At 39.7% G+C, this 25,243-nt stretch overlaps 1 protein-coding gene across 7 annotated transcripts in view; it reads left to right on the top strand.

The window, feature by feature from the left end:
- Positions 1-25,243, top strand: part of MARCHF8 (membrane associated ring-CH-type finger 8) — a 119,132-nt gene that overhangs the window by 80,659 nt on the left and 13,230 nt on the right. For 6 of the 7 annotated variants that reach the window (XM_061178299.1, XM_061178376.1, XM_061178449.1 and 3 more), the window contains one exon: positions 9,193-9,243. The exons of the other annotated variant lie outside the window; for it this stretch is intronic. In XM_061178299.1, the coding sequence (XP_061034282.1) occupies positions 9,193-9,243 (51 nt within the window). The remainder of the gene's footprint in view (positions 1-9,192; positions 9,244-25,243) is intronic. 7 annotated transcript variants of the gene reach the window in all.

The following is a 25,243-nucleotide window of genomic DNA, read 5'->3' as shown; positions in this document are numbered from 1 at the left end:
GAAATCTCAAAGACAGGCTTAGGAGCAAAAGATATCATGAAATTTTGATTTCGTTTTATTTTACATTTAGGATTTGATTTTGTGAAGACAAGAAGCCAAAAGTTTTCAGGAGATTTGAACATTTAAAAGAGAAATTGGATCATGGGTACCTGAGAAACAATGACTACTCATTTTAATATTTACTCTAGCTTTTTTTTTTTTTATAAATTTATTTTTGGCTGTGTTGGGTCTTCGTTGCTACGCGTGGGCTTTCTTTTTTTTTTTTTGGTTGCGGCGAGCAAGGGCTACTTTTCCTTGCGGTGTGCAGGCCTTTCATTAAGGTGGCTTCTCTTGTTGCTGAGCACGGGCTCTAGGCATGCAGGCTTCAGTAGTTGTGGCTCGCGGGCTCAATAGGTGTGGCTCAAGGGCTCTAGAGCACAGGCTCAGTAGTTGTGGCTCATGGGCTTAGTTGCTCCGCGGCATGTGGGATCTTCCTGGACCAGGGCTCGAACCCACGTCCCCTGCATTGGCAGGTGGATTCTTAACCACTGCACCACCAGGGAAGCCCAGTGACTACTCATTTTAAAGTGACAATAAACATTTGAAAAATAAGCATAGAAAGTAACATTATTGTAAAGAATTTAACTCTTTCGTAAGTGAGGAACCTTTGTTTTCTACTTAAATCAAGGACATAATAAAGTTAACATAAAAAGCACAGAAAATTAATCTGATAAAACACAGAGTCTGTTACCTAGGGATATTGTAGAGAAGGTAAAGAATAACTCTACTGAGAATAAAGAGGTTAAAGAATAACCTCTTACTGAGAGAAGACCAATTATCAAGAAAATTTGTAATTTTAACAGTTAAAATAAAATTCTAGTTTTGCATCAGCATAATATTTGATACTAAAGGAATTACAAGCTCTTTTATGAAATCTCATTAATTAACCCATCAAGAATGAGCCAGCTTGGGCTAGGGCAAATAAAATTCCCTTTCCTCAAACCTTCTACAACTTTCTTGTTTTGTTCTTCACAGGTCTTTCTTATTCTGGAATAACCAGCCCTTTTATTTTAGAACAAAACTATTTCTTCCCCTTAATAAACCAAAAACCCATCTCATTACTGAACACATAAAGTTGTACCTCTTGTTCACCATTGCTTCTAGTGGTCTCATTCACATGTGTTAGTTTCAACTTTTAACCAAAGTAACTTCTGTTACACAGAGGAAACTAGAGGGTGGGTAATTGTGAGCTATCACACACCATCATTTTAGCAGAGTAGCAGGGCTAACATCTAGCATTAATACAACTTTTTATAGCTACACATATTCTTATACAAGTCTTGTAGAGGCAAAAATTGAACATGTTTAACAGATTAACAGATTCAAAGATGCAGTCTCTTTGTAGCACATAGAAATATGAAGCAAAAGTATGTAAATTTAAAATTATGCTTACTAATAAATGTTTCAGTATTCTCACTTATAAATATTCTAGGCATCCAAATATAAGTTCATCAGAATAATGATTGGATTTGGTTAAACACAGATTTACATTTTTCATAATCTTAAACATTAGGTAGAGGTAATGATAGTTTTTTCAATCAGAAAACTTATAAGTTTAGGAAAAATACCCAGATAGAATAAAAATCTATGCTTATACTTAACACTGATAAATCAGAAAAGACATAGCTATGTTTATTAAACTATAAATATTAAGCCAGTCTCATTTGCCAAAAATTTGCCTAAATTATGTTAATCTGATTTCTTAAGACATTTCTGAATTAGTTTCTGTAGGGATGTTTTTATAATCTAGCACACTGAAAGTATTAGAATTCCACCTTCCCTACTTTCTAGGAATTTTAGGAATACTCTGTTTATACAAGTACTTACCTATATAAGTCAACTTCTGGTTCTAGATTCCCTTAATATGAGAGATTTTATAATCTAATAAGATTTATAATCTAATTTAATACCATCCCTAGGTAGAAAATTATTACACCTTCACACAATGAAAGTTAAAGACCTTTCTGAATTACAGACACATAGGCATGCAGACACAAAGCTTATAGCTACAATTCAAAAATTTCAGCCATGGGTCAAGAGTAAACATAAAATTACAAAATTCATTGGTCTGTATCAAAGAGCTGTTTTCTTTCCTGTGGCTATGAGTTCTTAATTGACTTGAGCTCTGAACAGACAAATAGACAAACAGAAAAAACTAACAAATCAGATTATCTATAGTCTTACCCATTAACCCATTTATAGAAATACAGAGGTTATAAAGATGATGAGACCATAAAACCAAATTCCCAATGGAAAATAATTTATCAGAGATAAACAAATCAAGGCAAATATAGTAGAGAGCCAAAGTTCTCTCCCTTCCAAGTAGATCCCAGTTTTCCCACCCAGGATATTTGAATAAAATAGAATCATGTGGTTTGAATAGGATAGCTCTAAGAGATGGCTCTGACTGTCCTAAAGGAATTAATGTTATCCTGGCCTTCAACCATTCACTGTGGCAAGGAATAGGGGCAGAATGTTGCTAGGAAACAGAAATTCCCTCCTAGCTCAGACAGTGGCTAGACCAAAAGACTGGCATTAGTTACCAGCCTATGCCATTGATTAGAAACAAATAAATGGATAGCAACTTAACTGTAACAGAATTTGGCACCAGGACCTGGAGAGTTGCAAGTAACAGACCCTAATGTGGGAATTGACCAAATGAATTTAAGTGGTGATAGATAGGCAATCTCTTGTCAACAGTGATTGTTTTAAGCCAGTCAGTACCCACTCCTAGAGCTGGGAGTGGGAACCAATCCTACTGAAGGGCTAGGCTGGGAAAATCAGGGCAAAGTTGTCTAGTTGAAAGCAAATATTAGGACTGTCTAATATTCCCCTCTTGCAGAAAAATAAAATATTAAACTTGAGATTTTCTTGTACTTTATTTTCCAAATTGAGCAATTTGATTATGATATCATGGGCATGGATTTCTTTTAGTTTATCCTTTTTGGAGTTCATTCAGCTTCTTTAATCTGTAGGTGTATGTCTTTCTCCAAACTTGGGAAAATTTTAGCAAGTATTTCAACAAATATTTTTCAGCACTGTACTCATTCTTCTTTACTTTTTGGATTCTAGTGATAGGACTGTTAGACTGTTTTGCTTCACAGATCCCTGAGATCTGTTCATATTTTTTAAAAAATCTTTTTTCCTCTCTGTTGATTAAATTGAATACTTTTTCTATCAAGTTCTTGATTCTTTTATTCTGTCATCTCTCTGCTACTGAGTCCATTTTATTTCAAGAGTGTTGTGATTGCTCATTTGAGTATATTTATAATGGCTGCTTAAAGTCTCCATCAGATCTCAGCACCTCTATCATCTTGTTATTAGTGTCATCTTGTTATTGGTGTCCCATCCTTTATTTTTAACCTGTTTGTATTTACATATTTACAGTGTTTTTCTTGTAGGCAGCATGTAGTTATGTCTTGCTTTTTTATTCAGTCTGAAAATCTCTGCCTTTTAATTAGGGTGTTTAAACTGTACACCACACACACACACACATAAATACATATACATGTATGTGTATATAGCTAAACTTTTATATTATAACTGTACATTCATAAATAGTTGTAAGAAATGATACAGAGAGAAATCATGTATTCTTACCCCACTCCCTCTTTCTTCTCTTTTTCCTGCTATCAAATGCTTTTTAAGAATTCCTTTTTGTTTTATCTATGGTGTTAATGACTATATGTCTTTGTATAGCTTTTTCGGTGTTTGCTTATCTTTGGAAGTTTTGATTTGATTGTTTTTTATATCTTAAATCTCTTTAACTTTTTGAACATTTGGAAAACAGTTATGATAGTATTTTGATGTCCTTTTCTGCTGATTCTAACATGTGTACCAGTTTTAATTGACTATTCTCCTCATTAGAGGTCATGTGTTATTCCTTCTTTGCATCTCTGGTATAAATCATTTCTACTGCATACCAAAGTGCAGAGCAAAGCACTTGTATGATTGAGTTGCTGCCTGAACTAGTTTTTTTTTAATGGAATATAATTTTTACTTGAAAGAATGACAGTCAAACTATAGTTATTTTGACTTGGATATTTGGCAAACATTTTCTCTAAATTGAATGAATGAGCCAGTCTTTCACTTTAAGGAAAGCAAGCAGCAGTTTTTGTTGCCAAAATTGAGGTTTGTAAGCAAAAATTAGAATTTCAGAAAACTTGTATCCACCACTGTGAGCTTAGTAGCTTTTCAGTAATTAAAGATTCTTCTGATGCAATTGATGGTCATATTAATGAGTGTGGGGTTTTTTGATATTGCATAATAAAATGTGTCAATCTTGGAGATTTGCATAATTCAGTGAGCCAATAGTCTCTAAATGGCCAAGGTGTGATGTTATAAAGTCATGCATGGTTAAGAGATTGTTTCAAAGAAAGATGGGGCAGTTGATTTTAATGGAGTATTAAAAGTTCATTAATATTATTTCAGAGTCTAAATGCCAGGTAACTGTTGAGTTTTTGTGTAGTACAGAGAATAATATCCACAGTTGTTTCATGGTTATTAAAATACATATTCCTTCTCTAACTACGTAACTGTATAAAGCCAAATAGTCTTCATTTACTTCAGTCAAAACAGCATATCAGAGGAGATTGAATGCACAAGCAGATATGAGAATCCAGCTGTCTTCTATTAATTAGACAATAACAAGATTCATAAAAATGTAAAAACATGCTACTCTGCTCACTTTAGTTGTTTGTTTGGAAAAATAGTTGTTTTTCATAGAAATGTTATTTATTTTAATTTGGTTTATTATTGTTAATTCTAAATGAATTAAGAGATTCATATTTTTTAAATTGTCCATTTTAATTTCTAATATGGTAAATATCAATAGATATAACCCACATAAACAAAAGGTTTTTGGAGTCCTCGGTAATTTTTTATGTTGTGAAGGAGTCCTGAGACCAAAGGTACTGCTGTACCTCCTGGCATGGCATATATATTCCAGGGTGGCTGAGGGCAGGAGGAATGCTGGAGAAAGGAATAGCAGTTTCAGGAGAGGAAAATGTTTTCCCAGAAACCCTCAAGGGTAATATCTTTAGAGAGAACTTTCTTACATATTTACCCTTCATTGCAAAATAGTGTGAGAAAGTGAGAACTTTTGGTTGGGTCTGTTGCTGCTCAGAATAAAGTTGGAGTTCTGTTGGTGGTGATAGATATTGGGTAGACAGTTACCCATGTCTGTTACACATAAGTTGGGGGTGTGTGTGTGTGTGTGTGTAATGACTGCTCATGTTCAGAGTTTCAGGGAAACTCCCACATGAAGTTCTTTTGTTTGACTACTTTATACAGAGTCCCCAAAACTTGCTTAGACACCTCACCTCATTGTCTTCTTGTTAATTCTTGGCTTGTTACAGGGCATGTTTGGTCTCAGTAGGCTCTGCATCTTGGCTCTACCTGCAGGGTACATTTTATTGGAGTCACATATGGACTTGCAAAATCATTGACAGGACTGATTAAATTGTGAAATGTCCCATATTTTTCAACAGAGCTTCTCTTTATCTTTGTGATTTGGTAACTTCTTACATTAACAAAACTTTCCTTTCTCACACCTTGACTCAGTTTTTTCCAGTCTATTTATCAGTCTGTTCCCTGACTGACTTATTTGTATTAACTCAATTGTGAGCTCACTGCCATCTTTTACACAGAAATTTACCTTTTCAATAGTCATGATTTGCTTTATAAAAAATGAGTCATAGCCTTTATGGATTATTCTTGCCTGGGATTTAGAATCAGACTTGCATCTTAAAGTGTGGCCTGGGGACCAGCAGCATGGGAGTCACCTGGGAGCTTATTAGAAACACAGAATCTCAGCCTACCTCAGACCTAACAATCTGCATTTTAGCAAGATCCCTAAGTAATTCAAGTGCACAAAGTTTCAGAAGAACTGGTCTAAGGGAGACAACAAGTGAGAAGAGGACGTGGAGCTGTGTTCTGAGGAGGCTTCTTGTTTAATGTAGACAAAAAGAGTCCATAAAGAGATGTGGAGATGAGAGCCAGACAGGGAGGTGTGTGGTATAGCAGTGTGACATCTCCATGCCCGCTCTGAGGAAGGAGGGTACAGTGAGGCTCTCGTCTCTCCCAGGGTTGCAGGATGGTGGGACCCACTGAGCAGTGATGGAACGTATTAGAGACTGTGTGAAGATAATTTGCCAGGGTTTTTATCACTTAGGCATTGAAGCTTAGTTTCAGCTTGAACTGGATTGGAACTCTTTTTCTCTTTGTTATGCCTCATTCCAGTTCTCAACATTGATGTTTGGCAAACTTTCCTTCTTCTCATTCAGAAACTTGACATTCTGACTGTAGGAGAGAATGGTGTCACCCACTCTACCTGATATAATTTACGTATGTGCTTTTTTTATGTCATTCGTCACCTTTTCCCTAGATGTACATTCCTCATTGAAACACTATTTCAAGGCACTTCTGTGGTAATGTTAACAATGGCACAGGCCTAGGAGTTAGATTTATTTTTGTCAGTATTCTGTGACTGATACAGTTGTTTGTATATGGCAGTTGCATAGTAAATAAGTATGGAATGAATGAGAAACTGACTTGAATGAGTCCTGGGATTTGCTTCCTTTCAGTAAGTCCAAATAATTGTAACAGTGTTTAAGGAAAAAAAAACCCAAAAATATGATCTTTTGAAACTGAATTGTTAATTTCCTACCAAGTAGTGGAGAAGCAATGCCAAATATTGACAGCTTTCAGGCTTTAAAACGTCTGTATCTTCTGGGGCTGGCTGTTTGATTTTACCATGTAAAATATTGAATTGTTCTAACAAGGAAGACAGAATAAAGGCTTTACATCATTAAATTTATTTCTCAAGTTCCTAAAGTAAAGAGCAACTTTTAGATCTCAGTCTGGATTTATAATGTTACCTAGCTTAACAGCTAGGCTTCTCCCTACCTCAGTACCATTCTTTACGGAATAATGAATGTCAGAAGGTCTAGGACATGAATTATTGCTGCTCAGAACTTTTCTGTAGATTTCCAGACGGTGTTAAACTGGCCATTTCTTGTAAGGTAGCAGGTAATTTGATAGTGGTTGTAATTGGTTTTCTGTACAAATAATCCAAAGCATATGGTATCTTTGTTTTAATTTAGTAGACTAAATTAAAATTTAGTAGTAAATCGCCAGCAGATGAGCCTTTAAGTCGGATTTACAGCAGTGCCGTATGTTTGTCCCTAGTACGTTCTTGACTCATGAATGAAACTTGAATGATTGTAAATTTACCTTTTCTGTGGACAGAGGGACTCATTTCCCAGAGAGGTAGATTTTGGTGATATATTGCCAACACCTTGAGCACACTTTATATAATTTTTTCTTTTCCTTTATAACTATCTAATTGACGAGCTTAAGACCAAGAAACATTCTGTGAGATTAAACACTTAATAGCACTGTCTGTATTGTATTACATTTAAGAGACTTGAACTTCTATTCCTGCTCAGATTTATAAAGTAAGGGAGAATTTAATAAAATTATTCCCAAAATTACACAAACACATTGCTATAAAGACAAAGAAGACAACATTGCCAAAACACGTGCTGACTGCAGGCTGCTTGGGAGATCTTGAAACACTTCATCATCATTTTAGTCATATCAAGTGTTCAGGAGCCAAGTGTACAGAAGTCAAGGCAGTCTGTGATTTGGTGGATTAAGGGGAAGGAGAAAGTCAAAATTTTCTTGGTGGCCAGCTTTCTTTAAGGAGAGCCTTGGTGGAGTGGAATCAGCTCTTCCTCAAAGGAGTTTTTAAATGATCCACCAGCTCCTTTGTACTTCCTTCTGATCAAAGAATTTTACCTACATCTCAGCCTTCTCTGATCTTCACCATGGTTATTGCATGGCATGTGAACTGAAAAGAGAATAGATAATTTAAAAAATACACGTTAAGATCATCTCTTCCATTTGTAATAGTTTTTTATTTAACTCATTTGATTTAGAGCAAGGCTGAGTGGATTCAGGGAAGGTTACTTTATTATTTTTAAAAATCAGATTTACATTTGGAACATTTGCTTTTTTTAGAAGTTTATAGTGTGGAATATTATTGTATTCGTTTGCTAGGGCTACCATAACGAAGTACCACAGACTGGGTGGTTTAAACAACAGGAATTTATTTTCTCACAGTTCTAGAGGCTACAAGTCCAAGAACAAGGTGTCAGCAGGTTTGGTTTTTCCTGTGGACCCTTTTCCTTTATGTGTAGATAGATGGCCATCTTCTCCCTGCATCTTCTGTCTGTGTATATCTGTGTCCTAATTTCCTCTTCTTCTAAGGACACCATTCATATTGGATTAGGGCCCAGCTTAATGGCCTCATTGTATCATAGTTACAATGTTAAAGACTCCCACCTCCAAATGTAGTCACATTGTGAGTAATGGGAGTTAGGACTTCAAGGAATAAATTGGGGGTGGGGGGTTAACAATTCAGTCTATAACAGTTGTGTATCAGGGAGGTCAATTTAAAAGCAGAAAGAACAGGTAGAATTACAAGAAGAAATGAAGAGAACATAAACGAAGGCATTGACAGTAGAAATGGAGATGGGATTTGAGATTGAGAGACATTAGGGAGGAAGAATTTGTTTTTAAGACTTTGTGATTTGAAGGTGGAGGAGTGTGAGAAGGAGGAGGCTAGCAGGACTCTCAGATTTCTCTAATCCAGGAGGACAAACAGGCTTGAGGGAGTAGGTGTGAGCTGTGCAGTATCCCTGCAGAGTACCCAACACTTTGCAGCCAGACAGCCTGGGTGGGGTCATCTGTCCTGCTTTACCCTTCCACATCTTATAGCAGCTCCTCATTGCGTGGACCACATGGTATACAACAACACGCAGCTTCTTGCTTCTGAACCTCCACTTGAATGCTTCTTAAGATACTTATTACTGCTGTCTTATTTTTACAGTTAGTTCCAAATTCCTGTTCTTTCCTTATTAATAAATTCCTTTAGGGCAAGGACTATTGTTTTATTCATCTTTGCCAAATTCTCCAGTATCTCATAGCTGGCCTGGTGCATAAGAGTTTGTGCACAGCAAATTCTAGTTGAGGGAATGATTTGTTAGTAGGATTGTTAAGTTCAATTACTAGTTCGCCCATTTTTTTTTTTTTTAGTTCGCCCATTTTAATCAAAGCTTGATACTTAACACCTGTTTGGTTTTCTTGCAGCATGAGAAGACTTTGGGACATTCCATGAGTCATTCAAGTAACATTTCTAAGGTAGAGTGCCACTGAAATATGTTATTTTTGTAGCTTGGGGTTTTTATATTCTTATACCTGGCATGTGTTTACACTCTTCTCTTTTAAAGACATAAAGTTATCAGTTCATTATTTCAATCCACTCTGGGACCATGTGAGGTATATAGCACTTATATTTTTCTAGTGAGGCAATTCTGAGTGTGTGTTGGGGGGAGTGACTAATAGGAGAAAACCCCATTTCTTCCAGTAGAAATCGTTTACTTTCAGGTAAAAGAAATCTCAAGAGAGTCACCAGAGAATCTGTCACCTCAATTAGGAATGCATTTGCCTGATAGTAATAAAAAACCAACTCTACTGACTTAAATAACTATAGATTTCTGTTGTTCTGATGACAAGATGTCTGGAGGTGGATGGTTCAGGGCTGACGCAGTGCTCACAGGTGTTGCCGGGGACCTAGGCTCCTTCCGCTTTCTTTGTGCCACCTTCCTTGGCATATTGTCATCCTCATGTTTGATCTCAAGGTGGGAGCTGGACCTCCAGGCACCCTGGCTGTGGTCTGTCAGCTTAGAGTGACCCTTTTCAACAGGAAGGCAAAAGCTTTCCCAGAAGCGTCCCTCAGCTGCCTGACTTCTGCTTACATCTCACTGGCCAGAACTGGATCACCAGACCCCCGCCAGCTGGAATGTGGCTAGGAAAAGGAGGGCAGAGGGGTGAATCGGCAGCCAGCAGCACCTGATACACCTGTGGGGTAGTCACTTGAGTAGCCTGCCAGGAGCACATCAGATGCTAGGGGTGACCCCGGAGCCAGCAGACGGTGTCTCCCATGCCGTGAGCTTGCTCCCATGCACTGCTCATCTCTCAGCCTAGACACGGGCTCTAGCCAACCCCTTGTCCATACAGGTGTGTCTATGAAGGTTCCTTGCAAAGATGGATTTTCTCTCCATGCCTGTGTCAGATCCTGACAGGAAGATCTGAATAGTGTGGCAAAACCTATCCTGCTGTCTCAGGCCTCTTAATTTCTCTAAAATAAACAGTGACATTGTATGCCAAATGTTTTTTATTCATATCACTCTATAGTATACTTTTGACTTAAAAGTAGAATGTAGAAAATCCTTTAAGACATTAATCAATCTGTTCTTAGGCATACTTATGATCTAATGTCATTCTGCCACTGAATTTTGCATGAAAAGAAAAGTCCACAGTGCTTAGTGTGCCTAACGGCCATTTACAGAGTGCTTCTTGGTTCATTGCTGACCTGACCTTCCCCCAGACCAGTGGGGGGGTAGCTTCAGCCACCTCATGTAAATACCTTTCACCAAATACTCTCTGCTGTTCCAACCTCCTTTTCTTTTCTTTTCTTTTGCTGTTCCTTCAGCCAGGAATGCTGGAGCTATAGAACTGTGTAGTGGTAGATCATTACTGTCTGAGTAAAATGGCCAGTTTTGCCCTGCCACTTTTTGAAGGAGCTGTCCAACGTATAAGCATAGAGAAAAGTAAGAAGGCATAGATCTAAATGGCCTGTCTGGTTAAGTTGAATTAAACATTTTAAAAGCACACAGTAGCACTCATTGCCTTGCTCCAATGGCTAAGAGCAGTTCTGAAGGATGTTATCCTGTGCCTCAAATATATGTTTCTTGTTTGTTTATGGTTTTAGTAAGATTTTGTTTGAAGGAAAGTTTCCTCCTATAGTTAAAAAAGTTTGTGAACTCATGGCTTACAATGTCTAGAGGAATGTTTGATGGGCTTGTCACAGGCCTGGGGCATGGGCCTTCTGAGTTGCTCTGTGAGGGTGTTAGAGGGTTAGGTGGACAAGGGTTTCTAGCCCTGTGACTTTGGGGAAGGATACTCCTCTGAACTTTAATTTCTTGATGAGTAAGATTAGGGTAATTATACAACCTTCAGGCTCGCTGTGAGACTTAGGGATAATGTTTGCAAGGAGCCATGGGACAGCTTCCTCATTGCAGTGAGTCAGTAAACTGACTCTTGTCAAACTTGGTTGAACCCTGGTGATCTTAGGTTGATTGGGTCAGGATAGTCCTTGATGGTAGCTATTATTATGTCATTACTGATCAAAGACAGAACCATAGGCAGACTTCGTTTTATTGCATTTCACTTTATTGCACTTTTCAAATATTACGCTTTTTTTTTTTTTTTTTTTTTAATTTTTATTTATTTATGGCTGTGTTCGGTCTTCGTTGCTATGCGAGGGCTTTCTCCAGTTGTGGCAAGTGGGGGCCACTCTTCATCGCAGTGCGTGGGCCTCTCACTATCGCGGCCTCTCTTGTTGCGGAGCACAGGCTCCAGACGCGCAGGCTCAGTAATTGTGGCTCACGGGCCCAGCTGCTCCGCGGCATGTGGGATCTTCCGGGACCAGGGCTTGAACCCGTGTCCCCTGCATTGGCAGGCGGATTCTTAACCACAAATATTACGCTTTTTACAAACTGAAGGTTTGTGGCAACCTTGCATTGAGCAAGTCTATCGGCGCCATTTTTCCAACAGCATTTGCTCACTTCTTGTCTCTGTGTCATGTTTGGGTAATTCACTAAATATTTCAAACTTTTTCATTAGTATTATTATATTTGTTATGGTGATCTGTGATCAGTGATCTTTGATGGTACTACTATGACTTGCTGAAGGCTCAGATGATGATCAGCATTTTTTAACAGTATTTTTAAATTAAGGTATGTACTTTTTTCTTTTAGTTATAATGTTGCTTCAAAGTTAATAGAGTACAGTATAGTGTAAACATAACTTTTATGTGCACTGGGAAACCAGAAAATTTGTGTGACTGGCTTTATTGCAATACTTGCTTTATTACAATGCTCTGGAACTGAACTCACAATATCTCCGAAGTATGCCTGTATATGCTTTAAGATAAATATCACCTGGGGGTGAAAATTAAGAAATCTAATCAAAACTCTGGCTTTTTTCCTTTTTTCCTTCTTGCACACATTTTTATTGTGTGTTCTCTGTGCCAGGCACTGAGCTCTAGGTGCTGGCATAAAATGATGAGCAAAACAAACAAGGCCGCTGACATGGAGCTTTCCTGTAGGCAGGGTTGGAATTTTCTGAAAAAGAAGTTTTAGCTCCACACTTTCACACTCTTAGAAACAGGGGTACTGTGAAAGCCTCAAAGCTTTCTGCCACAGAGCAGAAAGAAGATTTGGGTCTCTTGCATTTCCACAGCAGGAGTTCCTGCACACTTAACTGGGATCAAAAGAAAACCTCAGGAGTGGGGAGTCTTGTGTGCTCACACCACTCACTTCCCAATGATCCCCTCAGCATGAAATTTTGTTGTAAAATGTAAGCCTCTTTAAGTATGTTAGGCACGAACCAGTTAAATGGGGCTGCAGAACAGAGGGCAGGACTGCTGTGCAAGGTAACTTGTTTTTGAGAATGCAGTTCTTTCTTTTTTTTTTTTTTTTTTTTCCTGAAACATCTCATCTGTTTTTTTTTTTTTTTAAACATCTTTATTGAAGTATAATTGCTTTACAATGGTGTGTTAGCTTCTGCTTTATAACAAAGTGAATCAGTTATACATATACATATGTTCCCATATCTCTTCCCTCTTGCATCTCCCTCCCTCCCACCCTCCCTATTCCACCCCTCTAGGTGGTCACAAAGCACCGAGCTGATCTCCCTGTGCTATGCGGCTGCTTCCCACTAGCTATCTATTTTACATTTGGTAGTGTATATATGTCCATGACACTCTCTCACCCTATCACATCTCACCCCTCCCCCTCCCCATATCCTCAAGTCCATTCTCTAGTAGGTCTGTGTCTTTATTCCCATCTTGCCACTAGGTTCTTCATGACCTTTTTTTTTTTCCTTAGATTCCATATATATGTGTTAGCATACTGTATTTCTTTTTCTCTTTCTGACTTACTTCACTCTGTATGACAGACTCTAACTCCATCCACCTCATTACAAACACCTCCATTTCATTTCTTTTTATGGCTGAGTAATATTCCATTGTATATATGTGCCACATCTTCTTTATCCATTCATCCGATGATGGACACCTAGGTTGCTTCCATGTCCTGGCTATTGTAAACAGAGCTGCAATGAATATTTTGGTACATGACTCTTTCTGAATTATGGTTTTCTCAGGGTATATGCCCAGTAGTGGAATTGCTGGGTCGTATGGTAGTTCTATTTTTAGTTTTTTAAGGAACCTCCATACTGTTCTCCATAGTGGCTGTATCAATTTACATTCCCACCAACAGTGCAAGAGTGTTCCCTTTTCTCCACACCCTCTCCAGCATTTATTGTTGCTAGATTTTTTGATGATGGCCATTCTGACTGGTGTGAGATGATACCTCATTGTAGTTTTGATTTGCATTTCTCTAATGATTAATGATGTTGAGCATTCTTTCATGTGTCTGTTGGCAATCTGTATATCTTCTTTGGAGAAATGTCTATTTAGGTCTTCTGCCCATTTTTGGATTGGGTTGTTTGTTTTTTTGTTATTGAGCTGCATGAGCTGCTTGTAAATCTTGGAGATTAATCCTTTGTCAGTTGCTTCATTTGCAAATATTTTCTCCCATTCTGAGGGTTGTCTTTTGGTCTTGTTTATGGTTTCCTTTGCTGTGCAAAAGCTTTTAAGTTTCATTAGGTCCCATTTGTTTATTTGTGTTTTTATTTCCATTTCTCTAGGACCTGGGTCAAAAAGGATCTTGCTGTGATTTATGTCATAGAGTGTTCTGCCTATGTTTTCCTCTAAGAGTTTGATAGTGTCTGGCCTTACACTTAGGTCTTTAATCCATTTTGAGTTTATTTTTGTGTATGGTGTCAGGGAGTGTTCTAATTTCATACTTTTACATGTACCTGTCCAATTTTCCCAGCACCACTTATTGAAGAGGTTGTCTTTTCTCCACTGTATATGCTTGCCTCCTTTATCAAAGATAAGGTGACCATATGTGCGTGGGCTTATCTCTGGGCTTTCTATCCTGTTCCATTGATCTATATTTCTGTTTTTGTGCCAGTACCAAACTGTCTTGATTACTGTAGCTTTGTAATATAGTCTGAAGTCAGGGAGCCTGATTCGTCCAGCTCCATTTTTCGTTCTCAAGATTGCTTTGGCTATTCGGGGTCTTTTGTGTTTCCATACAAATTGTGAAATTTTTTGTTCTAGTTCTGTGAAAAATGCCAGGGGTAGTTTGATAGGGATTGCATTGAATCTGTAGATTGCTTTGGGTAGCAGAGTCATTTTCACAATGTTTATTCTTCCAATCCAAGAACATGGTATATCTCTCCATCTATTTGTATCATCTTTAATTTCTTTCATCAGTGTCCTATAATTTTCTGCATACAGGTCTTTTGTCTCCTTAGGTAGGTTTATTCCTAGATATTTTATTCTTTTTGTTGCAATGGTAAATGGGAGTGTTTTCTTAATTTCACTTTCAGATTTTTCATCATTAGTATACAGGAATGCAAGAGATTTCTGTGCATTAATTTTGTATCCTGCTACTTTACCAAATTCATTGATTAGCTCTAGTAGTTTTCTGGTAGCATCTTTTGGATTCTCTATGTATAGTATCATGTCATCTGCAAACAGTGACAGCTTTACTTCTTCTTTTCCGATTTGGATTCCTTTTATTTCTTTTTCTTCTCTGATTGCTGTGGCTAACACTTCCAAAACTATGTTGAATAATAGTGGTGAGAGTGGGCAACCTTGTCTTGTTCCTGATCTTAGAGGAAATGGTTTCAGTTTTTCACCATTGAGGACAATGTTGGCTGTGGGTTTGTCATATACGGCCTTTATTATGTTGAGGAAAGTTCCCTCTATGCCTACTTTCTGCAGGGCTTTTATCATAAATGGGTGTTGAATTTTGTCGAAAGCTTTCTCTGCATCTATTGAGATGATCATATGGTTTTTCTCCTTCAATTTGTTAATATGATGTATCACGTTGATTGATTTGCGTATATTGAAGAATCCTTGCATTCCTGGGATAAACCCCACTTGATCATGGTGTATAATCCTTTTAATGTGCTGTTGGATTCTGTTTGCTAGTATTTTGTTGAGGATTTTTGCATCTATGTTCATCAGTGATATTGGCCTGTAGTTTTCTTTCTTTGTGACATCTTTGTCTGGTTTTGGTATCAGGGTGATGGTGGCCTCGTAGAATGAGTTGGGGAGTGTTCCTCCCTCTGCAATATTTTGGAAGAGTTTGAGAAGGATAGGTGTTAGCTGTTCTCTAAATGTTTGATAGAATTCGCCTGTGAAGCCATCTGGTCCTGGGCTTTTGTGTGTTGGAAGATTTTTAATCACAGTTTCAATTTCAGTGCTTGTGATTGGTCTGTTCATATTTTCTATTTCTTCCTGGTTCAGTCTTGGCAGGTTGTGCATTTCTAAGAATCTGTCCATTTCTTCCAGGTTGTCCATTTTATTGGCATAGAGTTGCTTGTAGTAATCTCTCATGATCGTTTGTATTTCTGCAGTGTCAGTGGTTACTTCTCCTTTTTCATTTCTAATTCTATTAATTTGAGTCTTCTCCCTTTTTCTCTTGATGAGTCTGGCTAATGGTTTATCAATTTTGTTTATCTTCTCAAAGAACCAGCTTTTAGTTTCATTGATTTTTGCTATTGTTTCCTTCATTTCTTTTTCATTTATTTCTGATCTGATCTTTATGATTTCTTTCCTTCTGCTAGCTTTGGGGTTTTTTTGTTCTTCTTTCTCTAATTGCTTTAGGTGCAAGGTTAGGTTGTTTATTCGAGATGTTTCCTGTTTCTTGATGTAGGCTTGTATTGCTATAAACTTCCCTCTTAGAACTGCTTTTGCTGCATCCCATAGGTTTTGGATCGTCGTGTCTCCATTGTCATTTGTTTCTAGGTATTTTTTGATTTCCCCTTTGATTTCTTCAGTGATCACTTCGTTATTAAGTAGTGTATTGTGTAGCCTCCATGTGTTTGTATTTTTTACAGATCTTTTCCTGTAATTGATATCTAGTCTCATAGCGTTGTGGTCGGAAAAGATACTTGATACGATTTCAATTTTTTAAAATTTACCAAGGCTTGATTTGTGACCCAAGATATGATCTATCCTGGAGAATGTTCCATGAGCACTTGAGAAAAATGTGTATTCTGTTGTTTTTGGGTGGAATGTCCTATAAATATCAATTAAGTCCATCTTGTTTAATGTATCATTTAAAGCTTGTGTTTCCTTATTTATTTTCATTTTGGATGATCTGTCCATTGGTGAAAGTGGGGTGTTAAAGTCCCCTACTATGATTGTGTTACTGTCGATTTCCCCTTTTATGGCTGTTAGTATTTGCCTTATGTATTGAGGTGCTCCTATGTTGGGTGCATAAATATTTACAATTGTTATACCTTCCTCCTGGATCGATCCCTTGATCATTATATAGTGTCCTTCTTTGTCTCTTGTAATAGTCTTTATTTTAAAGTCTATTTTGTCTGATATGAGAATTGCTACTCCAGCTTTCTTTTGATTTCCATTTGCATGGAATATCTTTTTCCATCCCCTCACTTTCAGTCTGTATGTGTCCCTAGGTCTGAAGTGGGTCTCTTGTAGACAGCATATATATGGGTCTTGTTTTTGTATCCATTCAGCCAGTCTGTGTCTTTTGGTGGGAGCATTTAATCCATTTACATTTAAGGTAATTATCGATACGTATGTTCCTACTCCCATTTTCTTAAATGTTTTGGGTTTGTTATTGTAGGTGTTTTCCTTCTCTTGTGTTTCTTGCCTAGAGAAGTTCCTTTAGCATTTGTTGTAAAGCTGGTTTGGTGGTGCTGAACTCTCTCAGCTTTTGCTTGTCTGTAAAGGTTTTAATTTCTCCATCAAATCTGAATGAGATCCTTGCTGGGTAGAGTAATCTTGGTTGTAGGTTTTTCTCCTTCATCACTTTAAGTATATCCTGCCACTCCCTTCTGGCTTGCAGAGTTTCTGCTGAAAGATCAGCTGTTAACCTTATGGGGATGCCCTTGTGTGTTATTTGTTGTTTTTCCCTTGCTGCTTTTAATATGTTTTCTTTATATTTAATTTTTGATAGTTTGATTAATATGTGTCTTGGTGTGTTTCTCCTTGGATTTATCCTGTATGGGACTCTCTGTGCTTCCAGGACTTGATTAACTATTTCCTTTCCCATATTAGGGAAGTTTTCAACTATAATCTCTTCAAATATTTTCTCAGTCCCTTTCTTTTTCTCTTCTTCTTCTGGGACCCCTATAATTCGAATGTTGGTGCGTTTAATGTTGTCCCAGAGGTCTCTGAGACTGTCCTCAGTTCTTTTCATTCTTTTTTCTTTATTCTGGTCTGCAGTAGTTATTTCCACCATTTTATCTTCCAGGTCACTTATCCGTTCTTCTGCCTCAGTTATTCTGCTATTGATCCCATCTAGAGTATTTTTAATTTCATTTATTGTGCTTTTCATCATTGCTTGGTTCCTCTTTAGTTCTTCTACGTCCTTGTTAAATGTTTCTTGCATTTTGTCTATTCTATTTCCAAGATTTTGGATCATCCTTACTATCATTATTCTGAATTCTTTTTCCTGTAGACTACCTATTTCCTCTTCATTTGTTAGGTCTGGTGTGTTTTGACCCTGCTCCTTCATCTGCTGTGTGTTTTTCTGTCTTCTCATTTTGCTTATCTTACTGTGTTTGGGGTCTCCTTTTCACAGGCTGCAGGTTCGTAGTTCCCGTTGTTTTTGGTATCTGTCCCCAGTGGCTAAGGTTGGTTCAGTGGGTTGTGTAGGTTTCCTGGTGGAGGGAACTAGTGCCTGTATTCTGGTGGATGAGGCTGGATCTTGTCTTTCTGGTGGGCTCGTCCACGTCTGGTGGTGTGTTTTGGGGTGTCTGTGGCCTTATTATGATTTTAGGCAGCCTCTCTGTTAATGGATGGGGCTGTGTTCCTGTCTTGCTAGTTGTTTGGCATAGGGTGTCCAGCACTGTAGCTTGCTGGTCGTTGAGTGAAGCTGGGTCTTGATGTTGAGATGGAGATCTCTGAGAGATTTTCGCCGTTTGGTATTACGTGGAGCTGGGAGGTCTCTTGTGGACCAGTGTCCTGAAGTTGGCTCTCCCACCTCAGAGGCACAGCCCTGATGCCTGGCTGGAGCACCAAGAGCCTTTCATCCACACGGCCAAGTACGTGGGGATTTTCTTGCCTTTTGGGAGGTCTGACGTCTTCTGCCAGCGTTCAGTGGGTGTTCTGTAGGAGCAGTTCCACGTGTAGATGTATTTCTCATGTATCTGTGGGGAGGAAGGTGATCTCCGCGTCTTACTCTTCCGCCATCTTGCCCCTCCCTCTCATCTTAAGGTTTTATTCTCCTGTAGTTTTCCAGACAGTTAGGGCCTCTTACGTCCGCGCCGGGCGGCTGGTCCGCGCTGCGCTGGACCCCGCCGGGAACTGGTCCTCTCGCCCTCGCCGCGGTGCGGACAGTCCAGTTCTTTCTTGTATTTATAAAATGAGCCTGTTGTTTGAGGCTACTTTTAGGCCAAGATATGTATCTTCAGTGTAGCAAACATACTTAAGCAGATGCTTCATACCCTTGAGATGGAAGATACAAAGAAAGGTCAGACCATGGACATGGTTTATGCTACCTGAGATCTCTGCTGTCTTGTCAAGAGACTTTTCCTGCCAACTCAGCCTCTAGCTGGATTTCAGGCTAGTTTGTGCTCACATAAGTCAGTCACCTGCAGTCTGCATTATGCTTCTGTTAAAAAACTAGTACAAAATGTTCTTTCGAGGTGTCGCCTAAACTCTTATTCTATCACCCACCACTGGTCCTGATTCTGCCCTTTGTGAACTAGAGCTCTGACAGACAAGGGGATTTGGGAGGCTGTGTGGTGCAGAGAGGGGAAGGGGTAGAGGTAGGGTCTCTGCTGTAGGAGAGATGTTCAGCCTCTGGCTGACAGGTGGCCTTCACTCCCAGGGTGACCTGGAGCACGGGCTGGTGGGGGGAATGCAGCGAGATACTGACACAGCCTTCGGGGGACTTGGGTGATCACGGAGGCTGCTCCTGGAAGGCCTGCCATGTTAGAGTGAGATGACGTGACGCCCTGTCCAGGGGTGTTGTACCACCACTGCCCACCACCTGCAAGCTGTCTCATCACTCGGCATAAAGTATCCTCAGCTGTAACGTATACAAGGAGGCCCAGTGCAGCGTTTAGGAGTATTGCGTGAGTTCAGATTTTGTCCAACACTTAACTGTGTGCAAGACGTTATGCTTTGAATGCTGAACTAAACAGAGAAGAGAGGAATAAGCAGAGTGCCATAAAATACCTGCAGACAGAATTATTATGAAGGTGAAAGAAAAGGGGCTAAGGTACAGAATTATGAGGAACCGAAGTTAAAAGGGCTGCTTGGGGAAGGTATGGCTGAGGAGGGGATACTTAAAGCAGGACATAAAAGGTAAAAAGGAGCTGGCCAGAATGGGGTTAAACTGTAGTAGAAAACTGGTTTGTCACCTTCTTGGGAAATCCAGTTCTTTAGGTAAAGATGAAAGGCAGGTATTTGCAGCCTTGGTCACTGGGAGTGATGGCTGTCATGGCCAACCAGTTGCAAGGTACCTGTAAACCCTGGGGCTGTGTTGGTTGGGACCATTCCAGTGAGGACCACTGTGCTTTGACCTAAAACCCTTTAGAGGAAGGTTAGAGTTCCCTGAGGCGGCTTGAACTCACTCTGTCCAAATGGAATTTTTTAAGATACAAGGAATTGGCCTAGGCCAGGTTCACTGAGGGGGGTGGGCTTTCTTGAGCCTCTGCTGATACCTCTCAAGGGAGGCTTATGTGCGGGAAAGGGCAGCACACAGACATGGCGTTAGTTTACCCTGAGGGAAGCATTCTTATTCAACCCGGGGAATTGGATTTGGTCCAGGTGACACAATTTCTTGAACAAGTTCATGATTGGCAGCGCTTCCCACAGGGTGATGGCAGTGGCAAGCTAGACGTCCATCATGAAGCTTGGAGCATGGGTGCCCTCCTCCCTGCAGCCAAGCAAGTTCACTAAGCTCCAGCAGTTGCTGAAGACTGGTACCTGGCAGAATATTTTAGAGCTCTGCATAATTTTATTCAGATACCATGAACATTATGTGCCTGCCTCTGGTTAATCAAGTATTCCTGGGTAGAAGTCAGATTGGACATGTTAAATGAGCACTTAAAATTATTGCTGTTCTGTTGTTTGGCAAGCAAATCTCAATGAATTTGAGCATTGACTCTCCTACAGCTCTTGAATATTTTCTAGTTAATGTTGCCATTAGGTAGGAATGAGATACAGCAGAATGTCACATGTCAGATGTAAATACAGCCTTAGGATGGTGGCTTGCTGGCCACACACCTTGGTGTGATTGTCAAGACTAAGGCCTGCTTCTCTCTGTTTCTGAATACAGTTAACCAGTGACAGACTTAGGTTACTCAGACCTGTGGGTTAAGTATAAGGCAAATGTGCCTTTCTTAATTTATACTGAAGAAAACAACTATCCCAAAGACAAGATACTTATTTTCATGCAGTAGAAACAAGGAGAATGAATTGGTGGAGTTGAATGGCATCAAGTGGTAACAGCCTGCTTTACGTGTGTCATGAACACCACATAGCTTCACTTTGGGTCCTGATGGAGCTCCATGGTCAGTGTCTTGCTATTTGGCTCCCCTTTTATAAAGATTGACTGACCATATTTTCTTTTTTTTTTTTTTTAACCTTCTGACTGGTTACAGTTTAATTTTTGGCTGAAACTCTAGACCAGCAGTTTTCAGTTTGCTTCTGGATCTCCTGGCAGGGAGAGGGAGAAGGTTAAAACCTGTTTCATAATAATACAAAGACATTATTTGCTTTTATTACTCTCATTCTCTCACAGGTGTACAGTGGAATTTCCAGAGTCTGAGTGGCATGCAAGATGGCATCTTCTCTCTGACACTAATGGAATGTGTGCTGGTGGTCTTGTGTTTTAAAAATTTCTAATATGTGGTTGATGTAACCCACATAAACATAAGAATGAGGCTCTTTGGGGGCCTCCTTCGTTTTTTTAGCGTGTTAAAGGGTCCTGAGACCAACAAGTTTGAGAACCTCTGTTTTAGACATATTAAAAGAGACACAGTTACTCCAGAGTGTCCTTGTTTTATTTATTCAACAAGTGTTCATTGAACACCTCCTGTGTGCTAGGCACTGTGCAAGGCTGAACAGTAGCAGCTTCTTGGTGAACATATTGTTCCAGTAACATCTTTTTATAAACCTTGACAAGTGCCAGGAAAGAAATGAACCAGGGTACAAGGACAATGAATAATAGGGGTGAAAAGCCCTTTTTGAGGAGAAACCTGAGGAAGGGCCAGTTGTGTTGGGTGGGGTGTGGGAGCATCCCCAGGAGGAGCAAGAGGGTGTGGAGTGCTCGGTGACCAATGCCGAGTCGCAGAGCAGAGAGGGAGGCTGGGCTTGGGGCGTTGGGGCCAGCAAAGGGGTTTCAAGCAGGTCTCTGAATATTCTTTTAGATTGTGGGTCGGGGAGGGCGTGTGCTTAAAGAGATTACTGATTTCATTTGTCACCTAACACATTTGGATTTAGAGGAAGAGCCTTAACATTAAGTTGGGGGTCATCTTTCTCGTCTCCCGTGTTCCTTGTCAGTCGCATTCTCCCAGGCCAAAGGTTCACCCGCCAGGTGAGTAGCCTGGGCAGAAACTTTTCTCATGCCAGTGAGTGGGCAGTGGTTGCCTCTGTTGGAATGGGGGCATTTCATCACAAATATACCTGCAAGTTTACTCTGCAGACCATCAAGCAGTAGGAGTCCACCTGGAAGCCTTCTTCGCAGTGGAGACATTCCAGGAATGGTGTGTGTCACATTTCTGCATCTCTGATTTTATTTGATCCTCATAGCAGCCCTGTGGATTATTGACCTGATTTTTAAATGATTAAATTCCTGCTCCAAGTGGTGTGCTCTTGGGAGGTGGTGTGCTTAGTGGAGTGACCCTGGAACACACACAGACTGAGGACTTTGGAGTCAAAAACCAGTGCTTTTGCTACCACCTCAGAATTTTCTCAAAGAATGATTGGAAATAAAAATGCATTTCAGTTATATTTGAAAAGTTAAATATTTAGGGACTTCCCTGGTGGCGCAGTAGTTAAGAATCTGCCTGTCAATGCAAAGGACATGGGTTCGAGCCCTGGTCCTTGAAGATCCCACATGCCGCAGAGCAGCTAAGCCTGTGCGCCACAACTACTGAGCCTGTGCACCTAGAGCCCGTGCTTCTCAACAAGAGAAGCCACCGCAATGAGAAGCCTGCACATCGCAATGACGAGTAGCCCCCGCTCGCCCCAAGTAGAGAAAGCCCGCACGCAGCAACGAAGACCCAACGCAACCAAAAAATAAATAAATAAAATAAATAAATTTATTTTAAAAAATTTATTTAAAAAAAGTTAAATATTTAAAGGAAGTCTGTAGTAGTAAAGGGTCCTTTTGAGTACTAAATAACTCAGAAACCCAGCCCTTTCACCATGGTATTTCTGGTGGTTTGGGGGCCTTTATATGGTTACACTTATAGTTTCTGGGAATGTGAAGCCATCTTTGCTCAGAAATCATTGTCTTCAGTGTAATTTATTGAAAACAAGTTATGTTTGCAAGATTCCCAACAGTAGCTTAAAGACCTGCATTGTAAGATGAGCCATGAGAAAGTCCCTTCAGCTGTTGTCTTCCCTGTAGCAGTGCTATGACATATGCCCCTCATTATGCTGGGGACATATTATTATTCACGTAATTCCAACTCTCTCTAAAAGGGCACGGAAGAAAAGAATTCAGTGTTAGTGCTACTCGCTAGACAAAGCTGAGAGTCCTTTATAATGGAAATCATTTTAGAATTCAGTGGTTTTTATTGTACACTCTCCTCCATGAATTCTGTATTGTACGTATTTTATATTGACCTTTTTAGCAGTCAGTTTCAATTACTTGCTATTGTGAAAGCTCGTTCTTGGCCCAGCCCTTCATCAGGAGTCAACATGTGTGTATCAGAGCAGCCACAGAACTGGCCTCTCCCCTTTAATTGTAGATCATTTTGGAAGTTGAATACAACTGGGTGTTTATTTTTAGAAATCGGAATCTCTCTTAATGAAGCATTTCTTTTCACAGAGGAAATTCTGCGCTAAGCAGAAGGTTTGCTGAAACGCAGTCTCAGTCTGTACATTGCAGTGTCTAAACACCAAGTGAGACTCTATTTGGCTTTATTATATGAAGTCAGGCCTGCTGAGCAGCAGTAAGGACCCAATCACTCTCTCTTGGTTTGGGGGCAGGAGCGCGGTAGCATTTAGTAACCTCCTGAGCAGAAAGTAAAGGTAAGGTGGTCTGGTAAGCAGAATTTCTAAATGGCCCCCCAAAGATGTCCCACCCTGATGCCCAGAGCCTGTCACTATGATGAGACATTGCTGACGAGATCATTGTATTAATGGAATCACATGAGCTCTTAAAGGCAGAGAGCTTTCTCTGGCTGGTGGCAGAGATTGGAAGCAAGAGTGGGCTTGAAGATGGGGAGGGATGGATGGGGAGTGCAGGCAGCCCCTGGCTGACAACCAGCAAGTAAACAGGTCCTCAGTCCTAAACCTGCTAGGAACTGCCTTCTGCCAGCAACCTGAATGAACGTGGAAGTGCATTCTTCCCCAGAGCCTCCACAAAGAAGGGAGACCCTGAGCAGAGGGTCCTATCACTCTGTCTGTCGCATGATACATTTGTGGTTTTGAGTCACTAAGTTTGTGGTAATTTGTTAACATAGTAATAAAAATCTAATACAGGTGGCAAATGCCATCTTTGTAGAGGAAAAACCTCTCTCTTGATAGCTGTCAGAGCCCTTCACTTTCAAAATCTCTGTGCTGACAATGTAACATGATTTTTTTTTAAAGATTTTTTTTTTGATGTGGACTATTTTTAAAGTCTTTATTGAATTTGTTACAATATTGCTTCTGTTTTATGTTCTGGTTTTTTTTTTTGGCGGCGAGGCATGTGGAATCTTAGCTCCCTGACCAGGGATCGAACCCTCAACCCCTGCATTGGAGGAGAAGTCTTAACCACTGGACCACCAGGGAAGTCCCTAACATGCTTTCTTGATTTAGCCATCTTCTTTTTCTTTTACTTATTTTGATGTTTTTGTTTGTTTGGTATGTTTTTTTGGTAGAAATGCAGTAGTGCAATGACTTTCAAATTATGTTGACCATGATCCTTTGTAAGAAATAGTTTTTACATTGAAACTCAGTTCATTGACACACACAACTGAAAGAAAAAATTCCCCCAAAGACTTAATCATCATGTCAGATGCACTTTGACATCTGTTTTATTTCATTGTTAAAAACGTAGGTCATGACCCATGAAATCAATTTCTTTACCAGTTTTTCCAGAATTGGAAAATCATTACAGTTGGTTGTGCAGTTTTATTGTACTTCTTAGACTTTCAGTCGCATGTTACTTTAAAAATAAATTTGTGTTTAGGAAATACCTGTTCACGGTTAAGTGGTATAAGGTTGAAAGGGTCTTCATGAAAAGTCGGTGTCCCTCCTGCCCGGGGTCCCTGCTCTCCTTCCGTGTTTCACAGAAACCACTATTGGGAGCCATTGACAGATAGTCTGCACGTGCCAGCGTGCGTGGTGTGGCTCTCGTCTCTGCCTGCTCCCTCCATATACCCCTTACTGCACATAATGAGCTTTCCCTTCTTTTAATGATTGCCCACCTTCCTTTCTATCGTTGTACCAGTATTAACTCAATCAGATACGAGCCCACGGGCAATGAGGTTATGCCACCCGTTTGCTCCCACAAACAGTTTTGTACAAACCTCTTCCTGCATATGTGTGAGGATGAATTCCTAAAAGGAGAGTTGCTGGGACAAAGTGCACGTGCATTTGTAATTCTCAGCGAAATTGCCATGTTAGGAGGGAGGTTTACCAGGTTGCTTCCCCACCAGCAATGTGTAAGCATGCTTGTTACCCCATACTTGTGCCAACATGGGTATTTGATTTTTTTTAAACTCTTTTTGTTGTTGATGATGATGGTATTTCTCATTGGAGCTTTAATTTGTATTTCTTGTTGTGAGAGAGGCAAGC

Source organism: Eubalaena glacialis, chromosome 1 (assembly GCF_028564815.1).
Source record: "Eubalaena glacialis isolate mEubGla1 chromosome 1, mEubGla1.1.hap2.+ XY, whole genome shotgun sequence".
Taxonomy (NCBI): Eukaryota; Metazoa; Chordata; class Mammalia; order Artiodactyla; family Balaenidae; genus Eubalaena; species Eubalaena glacialis.
This window is presented reverse-complemented; position numbering and strand designations above follow the sequence as displayed.